This window comes from Jatropha curcas, chromosome 7 (assembly GCF_041381405.1).
Source record: "Jatropha curcas cultivar XTBG-Jc1 chromosome 7, XTBG_Jcur_1.0, whole genome shotgun sequence".
Classification (NCBI taxonomy): domain Eukaryota; kingdom Viridiplantae; phylum Streptophyta; class Magnoliopsida; order Malpighiales; family Euphorbiaceae; genus Jatropha; species Jatropha curcas.
The window spans coordinates 20504486-20521605 of NC_143157.1; the positions used below are offsets into that span (position 1 = coordinate 20504486).

The 17120-nt window shown below is 29.7% G+C and overlaps 1 protein-coding gene across 1 annotated transcript; it reads left to right on the plus strand.

Annotated features, from left to right (window-relative positions):
- The first annotated feature begins 13316 nt into the window (after positions 1-13316).
- LOC105635738 (transcription factor TCP3) lies at positions 13317-16416 on the plus strand. Its single transcript, XM_012218825.3, has 2 exons — positions 13317-16075; positions 16165-16416. The coding sequence occupies exon 1, from the start codon at positions 14763-14765 to the stop codon at positions 16047-16049; it is 1287 nt and encodes a 428-aa protein (XP_012074215.1). The 5' UTR covers positions 13317-14762; the 3' UTR covers positions 16050-16075; positions 16165-16416.
- The last annotated feature ends 704 nt before the right edge of the window (positions 16417-17120 follow it).

Here is a 17120-nt window from a genome sequence, read left to right on the forward strand (position 1 = left end):
ATAATTTACTTTGCAAAGCAATATTATCTCATATACTTTATCTTTTACACAGAGCTTATTTTAGTAGAATATAAAAGATAAATAAATATCTTTTTATTAATAATGAAATATTTATTACGTGAAATATTTTGTCCAACATAAAACCAGTCAATAGGCAATAAGGTATATAATTAACATTGACTTGATGAAAACGCAAAAAGCTAACTTAAAAGCTGATGTCAAATACCTTAGAATTCAGTTAAATTCGATGTATTAAATTACTTCATTCCAAATTTGAGAATTATTTTTATTTGGAATTCATGTATAAATTCTTCGAATTTTATGTGGAATAATTAAATTTCATTTTTCAAATTTATTTGTTCAAAGAGGTTGTAAAAGTTGAAGACTTCTTGGGGAATTAATAATTTTTCTATAATAAAAGCTCTCTAATTAATTTTATAGATTTAACCCTAACCAGTTTTTACGATAAACATTTTTTTTTTTTTTTGGCATGCTGGGTTGAACAAGTGAGACAGTAAAGATAATATGTGGATGATCGAATGAAGTTGTTAATTATGATTTTTTTTTTTTTGAGAATAAATTTTGATTAAATATTTGTTCCAATAATTTTTGTCTGGTTTTGCATAAATATATTTTAATTATGAAAGTTCAAGTTATTATTAAAAAATAAAATTCCATAACACAACATCTGTAGCTACTTAAAAAATGCATGTATAGTACTTAATATACTCTAATTATTGCAATTCTTTCGTTGGACATTATTAAAATAATACAACAAGTGGAATGTCATTTTCTAGGAAATTTTTTTTTTTAAAAAGTACTTGAGTGTGTATTTTAATTTAATTTTTGCAAAATTTTATTTCGGTCGAAAGTAGTCTAATTTTTTAGTTTGCATTTGTATTTTTATGCTCAGATTAATATTTTAAACCGCTGACTTTGCACGTTAAAAATGCAGTTCACCTCTGTTAATTTAATATCTTATTGATAAAGTAATCTATTTTTAAATAATTAATTTTAATATTTTGGGAGTCAATTTAATGTCAAACAAATTAATCAAAATAATGACATGATTTTAGAGATATGTCAATCTAATATTATTGGTAGAATTGAGAATTAATTTTCTGTTGATATTGTCAATTTTAGAGATCTAGCTATAATTTATTTTGTATATTTATTAATGAAATGTTGAGTTTTTACCATTAGAGACTATTTACAAATTGGAGATAATTTTTCCCTAAAAAAGAAAAATTGGAGACAATCAAAATTTTGATTCTTTTTTCTTTTGTTGTTCCCCATTGCATTTTGAATTCAAAACTTCATAACTTTTTTGGCTATGGTTCAAATTTCTAATGTTGAGTAAAAACTCCGTAGTGATATGCAAATAACTTTTTATTAAAAACATATAGCTTGAGATATTAGATTTCGAATTCATATATAGTCTATATTCTATTCTAAATTTCTAATATTAAAATAATATTTGATATCAAATTTAACTTCACGGAATTAAATTATTTTTATTTTTATTGTGTAACTCAAAGTATTATTACGATTTAATTACCATCTAAGCGAAGAAAAAAAAATATAGACTAACAAACATGCAATAATAATAATAATAATTATTATTATTATTATTATTGTTAATGCATATATTTAATTGGTCATTCATGTAGTGATTGAAGCATCAACTTACAACTACTCCATTATTAGCACCAATCATATGGCAAACAAGAGTAAGATTTACACTCTTCACCAACTTAAATTAAAATTTATAGACTATGATTATATATATATATGTTGCATGAAAACAAAACTCTATATATATAAATTAAGAATCAGTTGAACCCATAAAAGTCCAATGGGATTCTATATATATAGTCCATATAAATATTTAAATGAAGGTTAAAAAAATAAATTAAAATAGACTCAATATATTAAAATAACAAATCTGATCTTACAATGCTGTTTCTATCGTATCGGTCTATGGTTTGTCTCTGTCCTTGTCCTTTCAATCATATTTTAATGTAGAGAATTAAGAGAGATTGCAACATTAGTCTCATCAATAATTTAATATTATATTGTAAATTGAGAGCTGTCATTAGGTTTTTTTTTAGTACGTCGGCCGGAAATTAAAAGGAAAAAATTATTATTTTTTTAATTTTTAATCTCAAGATGGTCAATTCAATGATTAACCTGTTCTTTATCCTGATATGGCGAAAAAAAAAAAAAAGGCTAATCTATCAGTATATATTATAATTAAAAAAATTATTTTGAAAATAAAAATTACTGAATTTTTTAAAAATTTAAATTTTCTCTCAAAAAAAGTTACATTTCACCCATGAGAAATCTCCCTCAGCGTGCTATTTGGTTCTGATGGAAAGACTAAATTGAACTCGATTTGGTTTCTTTGAAAATTCGACCATATTAAGTTTATAAATTCTGAATTTTCGATTATTTTAGTTGAGATGCTTAAGTATTAATTTGAACATACTTTAGAGATCTAATTATATTTTAACCATTTATAAATAACAAACCTTTTTTTATTTGGTGTAAACCACTGCTATCTGGACTGTATTACTAGGAACTGTTCAATCCGACTTGGAGTTTAATCACAATTAAGGCTCTTTGTCCCTTTCTGCAGGTGCATTTAGTGGATCGAACCAAAAAGCTCTTCCCACATATCCAGTCTGTATTGCCAACTGAACTACAATCCGTAGGTAAATAACAAACCATTTAATAGCATGGTAATTGTTATTTCATAAATGACACAGAGTTTGACAAGCTTTTTCGCAAGTGTACGAAATTGTAAACAAGTAATAAAGAGTAAGTAGAGTATTGTCCCACGAAGATTGTATACCAAGTACCAAAATTGTGTTAGACCTACCATTATTCAAACAACAAGAAAGAGAATAATTTTAAATATAAAAAAAAATAAAATAAAGCAATGAAAAGAACTCAAGCAACTAATTGTTGAAAAGAAATCAACGATTAAAAGCTATTAGGGATTATGACTTTGTTTAATTCTATTCAATTTATTTTATTAGTTTGATAATCAATTTTAATTGTTCAAGTAGGAGAAACAACTCTAAAATGCTAACAAGCTCTCCCGATGTATTGTTAGTTATTTTAACCTGGTCTAATTACCTATCTTCCAATAGCGCAATCAAACATGAATTAAATCATTAAGTTTTATAGTTTGTTTATAAATTCATAACCTAAGGTCGTTAACTTATGTAAACCCCCATGAGTCAAACCAAATAGCTTCCGCATTAAATTATTATTCTCATGTAATTAATTACTTTTTTCATATAAAAAATATTCTCCTGATAGTGATTAATGAAATAAATCAATTTAGGAGAGAAACTCTGTCTGGAAGCATTAAGTTCAGTAATAAATTATACTTTGAACACAGAAAAGTAAATCTAATAATATAAATTGGAATCGAAATTAAGCTACATCAAATCTCTAGTACATGAATTTAGTTCGACATAGTAAATAAATTAAAATCAAATAAACTTGTAAATATTTTCATAATCAACATGAATATTGAAAATAAAACAAGAAGAGAGTTTAAAAATAAAAACTAGTCGACAATTGGCTTGTAGCACTTCCTTGAATCTTGATCTCCAACTTGATTGCTTGAAGTCTTGTAAAGAGAAACGATGTAAAGAAAAGAATATGGAATAATGAATGTGATGTGAATCTTCGCTTTTAGTGTAGAGATTTCTCTTTATATAGGCTTCGTGAGATGTCTTTGAAACCGAATAGGAAACTGATTGGCCTAATTAGGAAGAAATATTATTTGAGTAGGAAACTGATTTTGTGTTATGTTTCTTCTCAATTAGGAGTCTTCTTTGACTAAATAAGACTGGAACTCAAACAAGGTAAGTCTTATATTATTCCATTACAGGTCCATGCACAAGACACACCCAAGCTTCAAATCTAAACGGGCTAAATAATTAAATTAGGCATACTGGAATTTTTAGCTTTCTTGGAGACACGGCCGTGGCGTCAGACACAGCCGTGGCGCCTGACATGGATGACCACGCCGTATACTTCACTTACTTAGCCATATTGAGCTTTTATCTTCATATTTCAACTCCAAATTTTTTTATGCAAATTTAGTTTATTTTCTTGCTAAAAACCTTTCAAATCAACCTTATCAAGAATCAAAGAAAATTAAAAATATAAATAAATTTAAACAAAAACTAATTAAAGTCATTAAAAACACTAAAAATTCTAATAAAAATTATATTAAAAATACTATAAAAATAAGACCTATCAGAATTCATGTTGAAGCTATTCCTTGTGATAATTAAATTAAGTGGTTTGTTGCTATGCCAGAAGAATGGAATCTCTCCATAAGAATGGTACTACCTCTTAGAGACAGACAATAAGGTTATAGGTTTTAAACGGGGAAAGGAAGCTATTCCAGCTGTTCAATATTGTACATACAATAGTCAAGTTTATGGAATTGACTTTAATACTAATTTTTTTTTTTTTTTTTTTTTTTTACCTATTACTAAACTGAGCTTTATTTGTATCTTACTCCTTTCCGTTTCCAAATACACATCGCATTCGTATATTTAATAAATAATAAATTAGTTTTTCCATTTTTATCTTTTGGATTTTATAAATTAAAGATAATATAATAAATTCACTCAATAATTTATTGAAAAAATTATAGTACGATTCATATATTTTTCGAAATACAACTAGTCTGTCTCTGTCTTTTTTAAAATATATTAATGTGTCTCTATATTTTGCTTCTGTTACACAATTAAGTCATTTTGTCCAATTTTTGCATCTTTTCCGTTAAGTCAACAAGAAAATACAGAGGCCAAATGAGAGATATTAAAATATAATAGTAAAAAAATTATAGTGCAGTCCCTATGATTTGAAAAATACAATTAGTCTGTCCCTGTGTTTTTAAAATAAGAGGGATATTTTCGTCATTTTATAAAGCATTTAACGTAAAAGATGTAAAAATTGGATGAAAGGACTTTATAGTCTAACGAAAGTAAACTATAAGGACGTTTTAGTCTATTTTTTAAAAGACAGAGACAGACTAGTTATATTCACAAACCACCTGAATCGTATTGTAATTTCTTAATTTATTGAATAGTTTTCTTAAAGGAAATGAAATATCCAAATGTGACAAGTATTTGCGAACGGAAGGAGTACTTGTTTTACTAGCCATATATGTAATTTAAAGCTAGAACAAGCGAATGCTAAGACCATGCATCTTCTTCCACGGTGACATTAAGAGGAAATTTACAGGCAACAATCCGAGGGTTTTGGAATTGAAGGCAAAGAAGATGATGTTTGTTTATTGAATAAAATCATTATATGGTTATGTATTGAAACAAGCTTTTAGACAGTGATATAAGCTATTTGATTCTTTTATGCTTCAACATAGCTCTTATAGAAGCCTAAACAATACTTGTGTTTTAGAAAGCATATATAGAGGCCAACAAATTGAAAGAAAAATTAATCATAAAACGTTTCGTTGTGTTTTGATAGTTGTTAGGTGTTTTAGTAGCGTTTGATTGTTAGTTGTTTGAGTATCTTTTGATAACATTAAAAGTTGAATGTTACATGTATTAACTTTTTATAAAACGCTACCTTAACTTCTAAAAGCTAGCATGTAAAAACGCTAAATTCTATTTGTTAGGTCTGTTTGACAAAATTAACTGTTTTGGAACTGATAGCTGTTTGAGTAGCTTTTCATAAAATGTTAAAAGCTAAACGTTACATAGATTAAATTTTGATAAAACGCAACCTTAACCTCTAAAAGCTAGTTCAAACGCTATGTTACCGAACACTATAATAAAATAGCATTTAGTCAAAATACTAAAATCTACTTGAAAAGTTATTACCGGGCACAAACCATTATAGTGTTTGGTAATATAGTATTTAAATTAGTTTTTAAATGTTAGAGTAGCGTTTTATAAAAAATTAACTTATATAACGTTTTGCTTTTAACATTTTATGAAAAACTACTTAAACAGTTAACAACTAAACGCGACTAAAACATAAAACAACTATCAAAATAACTAATTTTGCCCAACATACTCTACATTTACTAATCACATTTCTCCTTTCAAAATTTAGATTATTCCATTTTTGGCTTCCCTAGTTTTGTGGAGCATGGGGATATCAATTAAACCTCCTCGTATTTCTATTTCAATCCACCTATTAAACAGAATAATAAACAAAGAAAGAGAGGGAGATAGATGCAAAGTGTTGAGCTATAATTAACTAGAAGCTTGTGCTTTATCTCGAAGATGATGGATCTGTATTCAATGTATAAACCCATAAACCTCCTTCGCCATTTCATTTGGAATTATGAATCCAAAAAATATCCTCTAGCAACTCCTCCAAAGCCTCAATTGCATTAATAGAACCATCAAATCTCGCTAAACCTTTTTTTATATAGATTTATAAGCTCTTCCACCGCCTCCATTCCACTCATTTTTAAAAAATCAAAATCTAACGACAGAGTCAGTAATTTTCTTTTCTTTAATGGGGCAATGGTAAAATATTGAAATTATCGTTTATCAAATATTAGGTTAAAATGCATAGCATAAACTTGTCATTTCACAAAATTGTCATTTATAGTTTCTACTTTTGAGCATTGTAATTGAAAAAGCTATAATTTTTAGGGCTCTGATGCTTGCTATCCGCAAGTCTTTTCTTGTTCTATTGTTGTCTCGACAAGCGCCATCAATGACATTTCCTCTTTACTGTAATTCACAATTTTGCTGTATTCAGTAGTTTGATTTGCCTTAAGGAACTGGATTTTTAGTTAATTTTTATGGCTGCATTTGTTCCTTCCATTACCGTATTTAGAGAGAGAGAGAGCGTTTATTAATATTGCAAAACTTAAAGTTAAAAATGTATTCGGTCTTTTTTACTTTGATGAATTAGATTTAATTTTGCTAGTGATGTGTGGTCTGATTGATCTTTTATCTATCGTAGGATGTAGAGAACCTCTCCACCACAAAGATTATAACTAATTTAATGAATGTTATGCAAAGAGAATGGCTACTTCTACCCGTGTTATATAGCCACAATGTTACTCTGGTCCGTAAAATGATTGTTTATTTTCCTCCAAGTAAAATGACACTACTATTCATTTTTCTTCCAAAATAGAGTGAAAATAAGGCCAAAGAGGGATAAATTTCTTCATATTTTCATCTCATAAGAGATTTTGATAATCCCAATAAATTCACTCTCTATCACCGATATTTTACATCCATTCAAATAAAACATTAATTTTAAACCTAATCAACCGTTTGCACGTGCTATCATAATTTTCTAACGGTAAGTTTATGGACATTAGGCTTAAAAGGGTGCCTCGTGTGCAGCATGTATTTACCAAAATCGGAAAGAGAGACGACGACATTGGGATACGTGGCCAGAACCCATGCGGTTTGATTATAAATGAATCCTCTACATTCTCCAAAAGATTCATCCATTAAAAAACCCTTTTCTTTTTTCTTTCCAGGAACACCCGTCGATGAAGTCTTGCCTTGATGATGCCAAAGCCTCACCTCCCTTATCCCTTAATTAATCAATTAATTGAGGACGCTATTTGCGAATTTTTTAAAAGTGCTATTTGCATTTTTTAACTTTGGGAATGCTACTTGTACCCCTTAATTAATATTTTTGTTTTAGCTTTTTTATCTGATTTGGTGAGCATAAAGAACGACAAATCGTGTATGGAGGGCCATGTTTAAATTCAAACCTGACTTGAAGTTTGACCTTTGTTCCTTAGGGGGTAACATCTTTTTTTTTATTTTTTATGCAAGTAATAATAAAGGGATATTAATTAAATGAAATTTTGGTTATTTATCGACAAACATTACATTCTCTAATCATAAGCTTTATGTTTATACAAGAAGGAGAGCATAAGTTGAATACTAAAGAATAGAAAGATTCTTTATTACATGCTTTTGAAATTTCAGTTTGGATTCTTACTCATAAATAGTTTGAATTTTACTATAAATTTATGATTCTATATAATTTGAGAATATGTTCACATAATCATTTTGAAATAACCAAGTATTTAAAAATTTGAATGAAACAGGGTTGTTTCTCGTAATTTTCCTTTCTTTGTAGTTCTCTTGTTTCAATAAATTTATATTTTGCTAGATCTATAATCCAATTTGGTTTAGTTTAATTTTGTTAGTATTTCATGCTATTTTTGTTACCTTTTTAGGAATTTGCAGTTATTACTTTATCGATATTGGTTCTTTTTTTATAGTCATTTCGTCCAAAGATAGTCAATCTTTCTATTTTGATTTGTTCCAAAATATAATTTACTTACTTTTTTTATATTATAGTTAATTTTTAAATTGTCTATTATATCCTTATTAAAGTTAACTTTAAACGATCCTTGTTATTAGAGAATGATAGAAACAGGTAATAGAAACATTTTCTCCTATTCATTGGAGAATAATAGAAACAGGTAACAGTATTCAAATATATTTAATGCTTTTATAATTTCAAATTTATTGACGTCATGATCATATTATGAAGAATTAAAATGTAATTTTTATCTATGAATATAATTTTCATTCTATTCCAAAAAAGAAAAATTAAATATTTCAAAATTTATGAATGTACTCAATTATTTTAAATGATTAATTATTTAAATAAGTATGAAAGAATTTATATTAAGCGCAATTAAACTAAACAAACTAAAATTAAGTATGTAGCATAGTGAAAAATGTAAAAATATATTTTCAAAATGATGGTGATATTTAAATATTCATAATAATAATAATAATAATAATAATAATATATTTCATTTTCCAGAAAGCCAAAAGTATCATATTGCATACAATAATGAATTAAACTTATTTGCTTGAGTTGAATTAATAATCCGCTAATCTGGATATGCAAGTTAAATTTTATCTGAATAAAAAAAAAAAATTCTTTTTTAGCTAATTCAATAAGCTATGTAAATTATTGGATGAAAAGACAAAATTGCCTCATACAAACAACATATACTTTTTTTTTTTTTTTAACTGTCCGATGTTCGAAATCCACTGGCCCGATTAATCGAAATCTCTAATTAAGAGAGAAAAGAGCATTGTCATCCCATCTCACCCCTCGGGATAACATATACTATTTTTTAATCATTGAACTCTATAAACTTATTGATTCAAATTTAATATTTAAAATTTAGCACAAACAATTGACTCTTGGCATATCTTTTTCTCTTTAAATTTAACAAATGAGTGTTAAATAAAAATTAAAAGTACTATTAAATTGAGTGTACAGCTAATTGGTACACGTTAATTTAAAAAATATAAAGTAAAATAACAGTTTTAATTCTTTTTCTAATGAAAAGATAATCATATTCTCTCTATATATATAAATAGACAAATGGGATTTATAACTACGCATTTATACATATAGCAGAACTTGAGGTTTTGATTTGGGAGCTCTCCTGGAGTATTGATAAAGGTTTTTATCTCATTCAGGTGGAAATGGATTGTCTGGATCTAGTTACTCACGGGCACAATGGATTAGAGCAGATCCTTCGGTTTTGCTGCGTGTTGCTGACTTGTTACATCTTCACTCTTTTTCCATTCATCACATATATCGTGAAGGAAATCAAGCCGCACACCTTTTGACCATTCATCAAAAGCTCCACCATCATTTTCTTTCTTTTACCTCTTTTAATTCGTTGCCTTATTTGATTAAAGGTATTGTATTATTAGAGGCGATGGGGACTACATATTTGAGATATATAAAAAGATCATTTTCTTCCAAATATATATATATAATCTGTAAAATACTTTGTATTTAAGTCCATTCAGAAAATTTTAAAGTAACAAACAAATTATTAGGTTTATTAATATGTTTCAGATATAAAATTTAATTGAAATTATTAATAATTAAATATTTGAGTCCTTCAAAATAAAAGTGGTGGTTCGACCATGACACCCTGTAGGCAACTATATCCCACATGATATTTGACAGCCATGACTCAATGAGCCATTTATATATTGACAATCTAATGCAAATTTATATGTTTTGATGTGACTGTAGAGCCACTTGACTCGTCCTAGACTGACTTTAGGGTTGGGTTTTTGGATAAATCATCGGATTGATGAGCCAAATAGAATTTTAAAGTACAAGTTTTTGGACGGATTAGGTTACTCCTAATATTGATGTTTATATTAATTGATTTTTCTTTAAAGGAAATCAAATCATTATTAGGTATTTAACTGTAATTTATATTTAAGACCTAATTATATTTCATGGACTAAAAATTATATTTCGCATATAATCTTTCTTTATAGAATTAGGAAATTTCATTCATAATTTTCTCTAATTCTTTGTACCTCTGTATAAAGGAGATTAAATTGACAATATACAACATAATATTTATTCAATTACGATTATTTATTATTGTACTTACTAAAGCATCAGAGTAGCTGCAGCTTACAGGTGAAAGGTTCCTTTTCTCTCTGGCTATGGATAGATTTTTCTCAATCTATCAGAAATCAAATTTTTTTAGAACTGAATTGAACAAGTTTGTGTAAGTCTCATTTTTGGGTTTGACTTAACTTTTTGGATTAAATCAATTTAATTTTATGATTTTTAATTTTTTTTTACATCATAAAAAATTGAAGCAAATTGAAAGAATTTTAATTTTCTATAAAATAGAAACAAATTTAAATCAAACTGACCAATTTGGTTCTACTGATTTAATGAATTTTACTTATCCTTACAACTTACTATATAAAATCTGTTTTATTTTATTTTATTTTTATCAATCTTTGATCTTGTTGATACATGTAACCTCGGTTCCATTGAAAGTGTTCAATTTTTAATAGCATAAAAAAAAAAAAATCATCTCCTAAAAGAGAAATCATTGAATCATGTCAGTCCTAAAAAAAAAAAAAAATACAATTCACTAAATTATCCTTTTATCAATTTTCTAAATAATTAATATTTACTTAGATACTAAAAAATAAAGATAAAAGTAGTAATTTACTATATTTTAAAAAAATTAAAATTGTGCCACTTCTTATCAAAGTGAGGGTGTATTTCTTAGATTCAATTAACCTAATGTTCCTACATCAATTTCTAAATGTGAAATGGGAACCAAAGCTTTCATTTCATTGTGTAATTATTCCAAGAGAGAAATTTTGCATCATATGTCTCAATTTATGGAAAATGATCTTAATTTCCTTGGGAGTAGACTATTTCTTAGCTTGACAAAAGAAAGAAGTTAGATTTTCAAAGAAGCGTGGAAAGACTTCATAATGATTTACAATTTTTACAATTTGCTAATACCTAGATTTAAGTAGCATAAATAAACCAATTATAAGTGGAGAGAAGTCATTCTGATTAGTAGAATTGACTCATTTTAGTGGACTTCTCCATCAATTGAAAAATCAATCTATCATAATCATGCCAAACCACATAGTTAATAATCAAAGAAAAAAAATATTACTCCCTTCTTTCTTTTTATATTGAGACAACTGCGTTTTCACAAGATTAAAAAATCAGTTTAAGAAATCATATTTTTCCTTTTTTTTTTCCCCTCATATACTTCTATATCACATTAACTCCTCCTCTAAAATGTAAAATTGCCTTTAATAATGTTTCTTGGTTAAATAATGCAATAAATGCATTGTCTTCTTAAAAAAAATGGAATATTAAGAGATTTGATTAGGGAATAAAAATTCAAAATTTTGAAACTCAATTTTGCATCCTTAGTTGAAATTTTGATAAATACGTTGGCTTCCTAAAAAAATTGGATCCAATTTATAAACTGACTGCTCACAAATTTGGACAAATATAATAGCATGTCCTACAAAATGTGCACATAAATCATAAATTGGACTGAAAGTCAAATGAGCGCAAAAAAAAAAAAGAAAAAAAGTTATGCTATAGCCTTTGAGGAAAACTTATTATTGATCCTTCTTTGTATAAGTTGTGTAAAAAGGACTATTTCGTCCAACAAACTTGAGTAACCGTCAAAGAATTTAAATATGGAGTAACTTCACAAAAAATGACCCAAAATGTAGAATCACAACTCTTAACTTTGCTCCATTTCTAAATTTTGTGTAATTTTAAAACTCAAATTCCATTTCAATCTGTGCACAATTTTCTTAATTGGACCGTATTTATTTTTCCAATGTAAATTTAGAGAATGACAACTCTATCACCAAATTTCCTTCACATTTAATGTCCATCTACACTTTTGTGAGTCATGACCTTGATAATCTCCATAATAAAATTTTTACAAAGAATAAGACAAAGATAATATGAGATTTTCACATTGGTTTTTTTTCTAATGTTATCAAAAAATAAAAATTTGTCCATATAAAAAGAACGAAAGGAGTACTATTTTTTGGCACATAAGATAATTCTATTTATAGAGAGAATTAGGCTTTAAATTAACCTCATCATCCACATAAAATTATTATCATATTACATCTTATCATATTTTTTATTATTTTTTATGCAATAATAACTTGTATGTAAAAGTCACAAACTCAGCTGGGATAAATTCATGTATTAACCGAGTTGTTTTTTTTAATTTTTTTTCTTAATTGAATACATGTTTGTTCTGTAAGTTAAGTTTGAGTCCATTTTAATTCGTTATCAATTTATTATGATTGTTTTCGGCAACAGCTTTTTAGGTAATTTTTAATTTTTTGATTGGTCAAAAAACTAAATACTGCTTAAAAAAACTGTTATGTAATATAGTGCATTAAATGCTACTTAAAAAGCAGTTCTGTAACATAGCATTTGGACTAATTTTTAGAAATTAATGTTAAATATAATCTAGCGACATAATTATATTTACCCACTTAATTACATTCCATTTTCATTCTTTTGTTCTTGAATTTTGCACAAATATCTTAATCCTTCAAATTTCAAATCAATAAAAAACAGAGATGTCCTTTCTCCAATTTGTTTATGAATGATTTACCAGTCTACTAATTAATTAAACAGAAAGGGGTTTTGTAGTTCAATCTAAAGTTGGATTGGCACGTGATGAAACCAAAAGGTTAATGGTGATTTTATACAGTGAGAAGGCAAAAAATCATCATTGAATGTAAAAATAGTGAATGAGTGATGGAAATGACTAGCAAAACAAGAACATACACAAAACTATGTACTAAATAACATTTATATCATATTCATGTTGCCTAATAAAAATAAGGGAAAAAAAAAAAAAAAGAAAAGAAAGAAAGAAAAAGGACACATCCCCTTGTAAGATGCCATGTACAAAAATCCAAGAAACCAGAAAAAGATAGGTTGGGAGAAGGAAATTGAGGGAAAGAAAGAAAGAAAATGATGTGTTGTTTCTTTTAAGCGAAGCAATACATGTATACATATAGAGAGAGAAAGGGAGAGCAGAGAAAAAGCTGTGAAGGAGGGTCACTTTCAAAGAGGTGTGGGTGGTGGCATATAAAGGATCTAATCTATATATCAAAAGCATCAAGAAACTCTCTCTCCCATCAGAACTATAACCAGCTATATATATTCTAACTGCTAGCTAAGTAGTAAAAATCTGAAAAGAACTGAATGAGAGAGAGAGAAAAAAAAGAAAACATTCAAATTATAAAAAAAAAAAATGTGAAACAAATGGTGAGAGAGAGGACTTTTTTTTATAATTTTTTTTGATTTAGTTTTTGGATTGATGTTGTTTTGTATTGGGCAGTAGGAGAGTGTATAGTACAAAGAACAGCAGAAGCAGCAGTAGAGGCAGAGAGGCAGTGATGAGATCACAGAGATCTTTAATCTCTTCTCTGGCCAAACACTACTATTATCCTCATTACCACTGTCATCATAATCAAGACCTCCTTCTTCTTTTCCTGATCCTATAGTATAGTACCCTATATTTACTCTTTCTCTAGCACAATCCCCAACTTCTCATCTCTCAATACAAGAAAGCATGGAAATTGCTTTAGGAAATTTCTCAACTTGATTACCCTTTTAGAGAAATTGTGTTTTTAGAGTTTTTTTCTTCTTGGCTCCACAAGTCTGGTGGCTGTTGGTTAAGAAAACCATTTTTAATTCTTCTTGTACTAGATAAGAAAAAGAAGGAAAGAAATCTAATTATTAGACCCCAAGAAGAGAGAGAGAGGAGCGAAGAAATGGGTTAGGCTGCAAATAGAGGTGGAAGGTTTTTTTTTTTTTGGGTTTTTCTTTTTGGGTGGTGGAGTTTTGAAGGTGTGATGGAAGTGGAAAAATTGAATGGCAGGACCTTTTGGAAGAGGCAACAGGAGGAACAGAAACAGGAAACAGAGTGGTGGCAGCAGTTGCACAAGCAACAAGAAGAGATTAGGAAAGAGCAGAATCAAAAACAGAGTAGTAAAGAAACAACTACCACCTACTAAAGCAAAAGTGCCCTTTGTTATAAGCTGGAACAGAAAAAGGGCTTGAGTCTGGATCCTCAAAGGAATCATCATAGTCACCACCTTCTTCACCATTATCAACATCATCAACAGCAGCAACAACAAGAACAAGAAAATCAAGAAACAGTACTAAACTCAAGGCATGTAGAAGAGGAAGAAGAAGAACAACAAGAGCTTCCGAAACAACAACCACATTTCTATCATCACCAATTACCATTTCTTGTTCAACAAGATCATCAAAGCCCATCTTTTTATCAAAGATTAGATTTACAACAACTCCAGCCTCCATTACAGCCACCCAAGAAGCGATCTTACTTGTCATCTTCTTCAACTTTGCCGGAGCAGAGCATCGAATATGCAAGGAAAATGGGAGAAAGCCACCGCCAAGCAGCAACATCATCAAGGCTTGGAGCAAGAAACACGGGAGGAGAAATAGTGGAAGTCCAAGGAGGTCACATTGTTCGCTCCACCGGAAGAAAAGACCGTCACAGCAAAGTTTGCACGGCCAAAGGCCCGAGAGACCGTCGTGTCCGGCTATCAGCCAATACTGCAATTCAGTTCTATGATGTGCAGGACCGCCTTGGCTATGACCGTCCTAGTAAAGCCGTAGATTGGTTAATCAAGAAAGCCAAAGCCGCCATAGATGAGCTTGCAGAACTGCCCCCATGGACTCCTACTACTGTTGCCACCACTAGAACCACCACTCAACAAGACCAAATTAGTGATGAGAGAGATTATCAATTTTCGATGGAAAATCTTGCTGTTCTTGGAGGTTCTAGTGGAGGCAATACTAGAACAATAGCAGGAAATGCGACAACAACTTCAACCGTGGGCAGTGATGTTCAAAATATGGAACATCAACATCTGCAAGAAAATCCCAGTAATACTTATAGTTTTTTGCCGCCATCATTAGACTCGGACGCCATTGCAGATACAATTAAGTCATTTTTTCCGATGGGTGCATCGGCGGAGACGTCCTCCGCTTCTATACAGTTTCAGAGCTACCCGCCGGATTTGCTATCAAGAACCAGTAGTCAAAATCAAGATCTGCGGCTTTCGCTGCAGTCATTTCAAGAACCAATTCTTTTGCAGCACCACCAGCAACCGCCACCACCACATCATCACGGTGGTGAACAGCAACTGTTCTTGTCTGGAACAACGGGAAATCAAATCGGATTTGATGGGCCTTCTGCTGGGTGGTCCGAGCACCACCATCGCCATCCAGCAGAAATTAGCAGATTCCAGAGAATGGTAGCTTGGAATGCTGGCGGTGCAGCTGATACTGGTATTGGCGGTGGTGTTAGCAATGGTGGGTTTATCTTCAACACATCAGTGCCACCACAAACGGTGTTGTCACCGCCACTTTTGCAGCCGTTATTCGGGCAAAACCAGTTTTTTTCTCAGAGGGGACCCCTTCAGTCCAGTAACACGCCTTCAGTTCGTGCTTGGATAGATCCATCAATCACTTCCGATCATCATCATCACCACCAAATTCCACAAATCCATCAACAACCATCACCAATATCAGGATTCGCTGCCTCTATTGGCGGATTCTCCGGGTTTCGAGTTCCAGCACGAATTCAAGGCGAAGAAGAGGAGCACGACAGCATTCACAACAAGCCGTCCTCTGCTTCCTCTGATTCTCGCCATTGAATATCCAAAAATCTCACCTCTAACAGGTATTACTCTTAAACCCATTTCTCAAATTCATATATTTCTTAAAATCTAGTTATTCATTTCAATGTCGTTCATTGTTTTTATTATGCAGGGACTTGTGTAGAGTAAAGAAGATGAATTTAAGAGGAGAGAGATTTTGGTTCATCTAAAATGGATCAATGGCAAATACGATGGGAAGAGAAAGATCTGAGTAGGATTTTTTCAGGTTTTTCGATTCCGGGTTTGTTTGTTTTAGCTTTCTATTCTATTATCCTGCTTTCTAGTACTCTGTTCTCATTTTCCATGTTTAAGTGAGCTTTCAGAGCTCAACTTTGTTTGAATTTTTGCATTGGATTTGGCTTCATGTGTGTTTATGTTGTTAGTAATGCTTTTGTATGTTGATGGATGTTCAGTTATTATTATTTTTGATTCCATTTGTAGAGTCAACTGATAGAAGCAGAACTGTTTTGCTTTAATGACAGACAGTCCTATTTTTTCCTTAATAGAGCAGACCTGGTAGGCATAATCTGGCATTATTTCAATAAAAATTATCACAAAAAAAGGCAAACTGAGATCAGCAAATATAGAAATTTTGCAGAAGTAATTGCCTTAATGCCTACCTCTACAAAATTTGATTTAAAGCTAGTTGTTGCTTTCTTTTTTATCAAAACAAAGAACTGGGTGTTTTCCTTTGTATAGAAATGGTCAATTTGTTTTCATGCAAATGAAAAAGAGAGTTCCTCAAATGTGATTGTTTTTGTTTGTTGCTTTACTGATTTTTTCTGCCTCAACAACTTCCTAAATTCTGCAAAAAGAATTGAAAGAATAACCAATTTTTAACATCTCTATCATTGCTCACATTTCTGGGAGCATTTAACCACTAGTCATTTTCTATCTACAGTGCTAGCTTTTGGGCATGGATTGATAATAGAAATTGGATTTCATTAATTCAGCTCTTTTTCATCCTTTATTCTATTTTTCTATGCTTTGCTTAGACTTGAATGTGAGAGAACTAGAGATATGACAGTTTAAGTAAAACATAGATCCTAAAACCCATGTTAGGAAAGT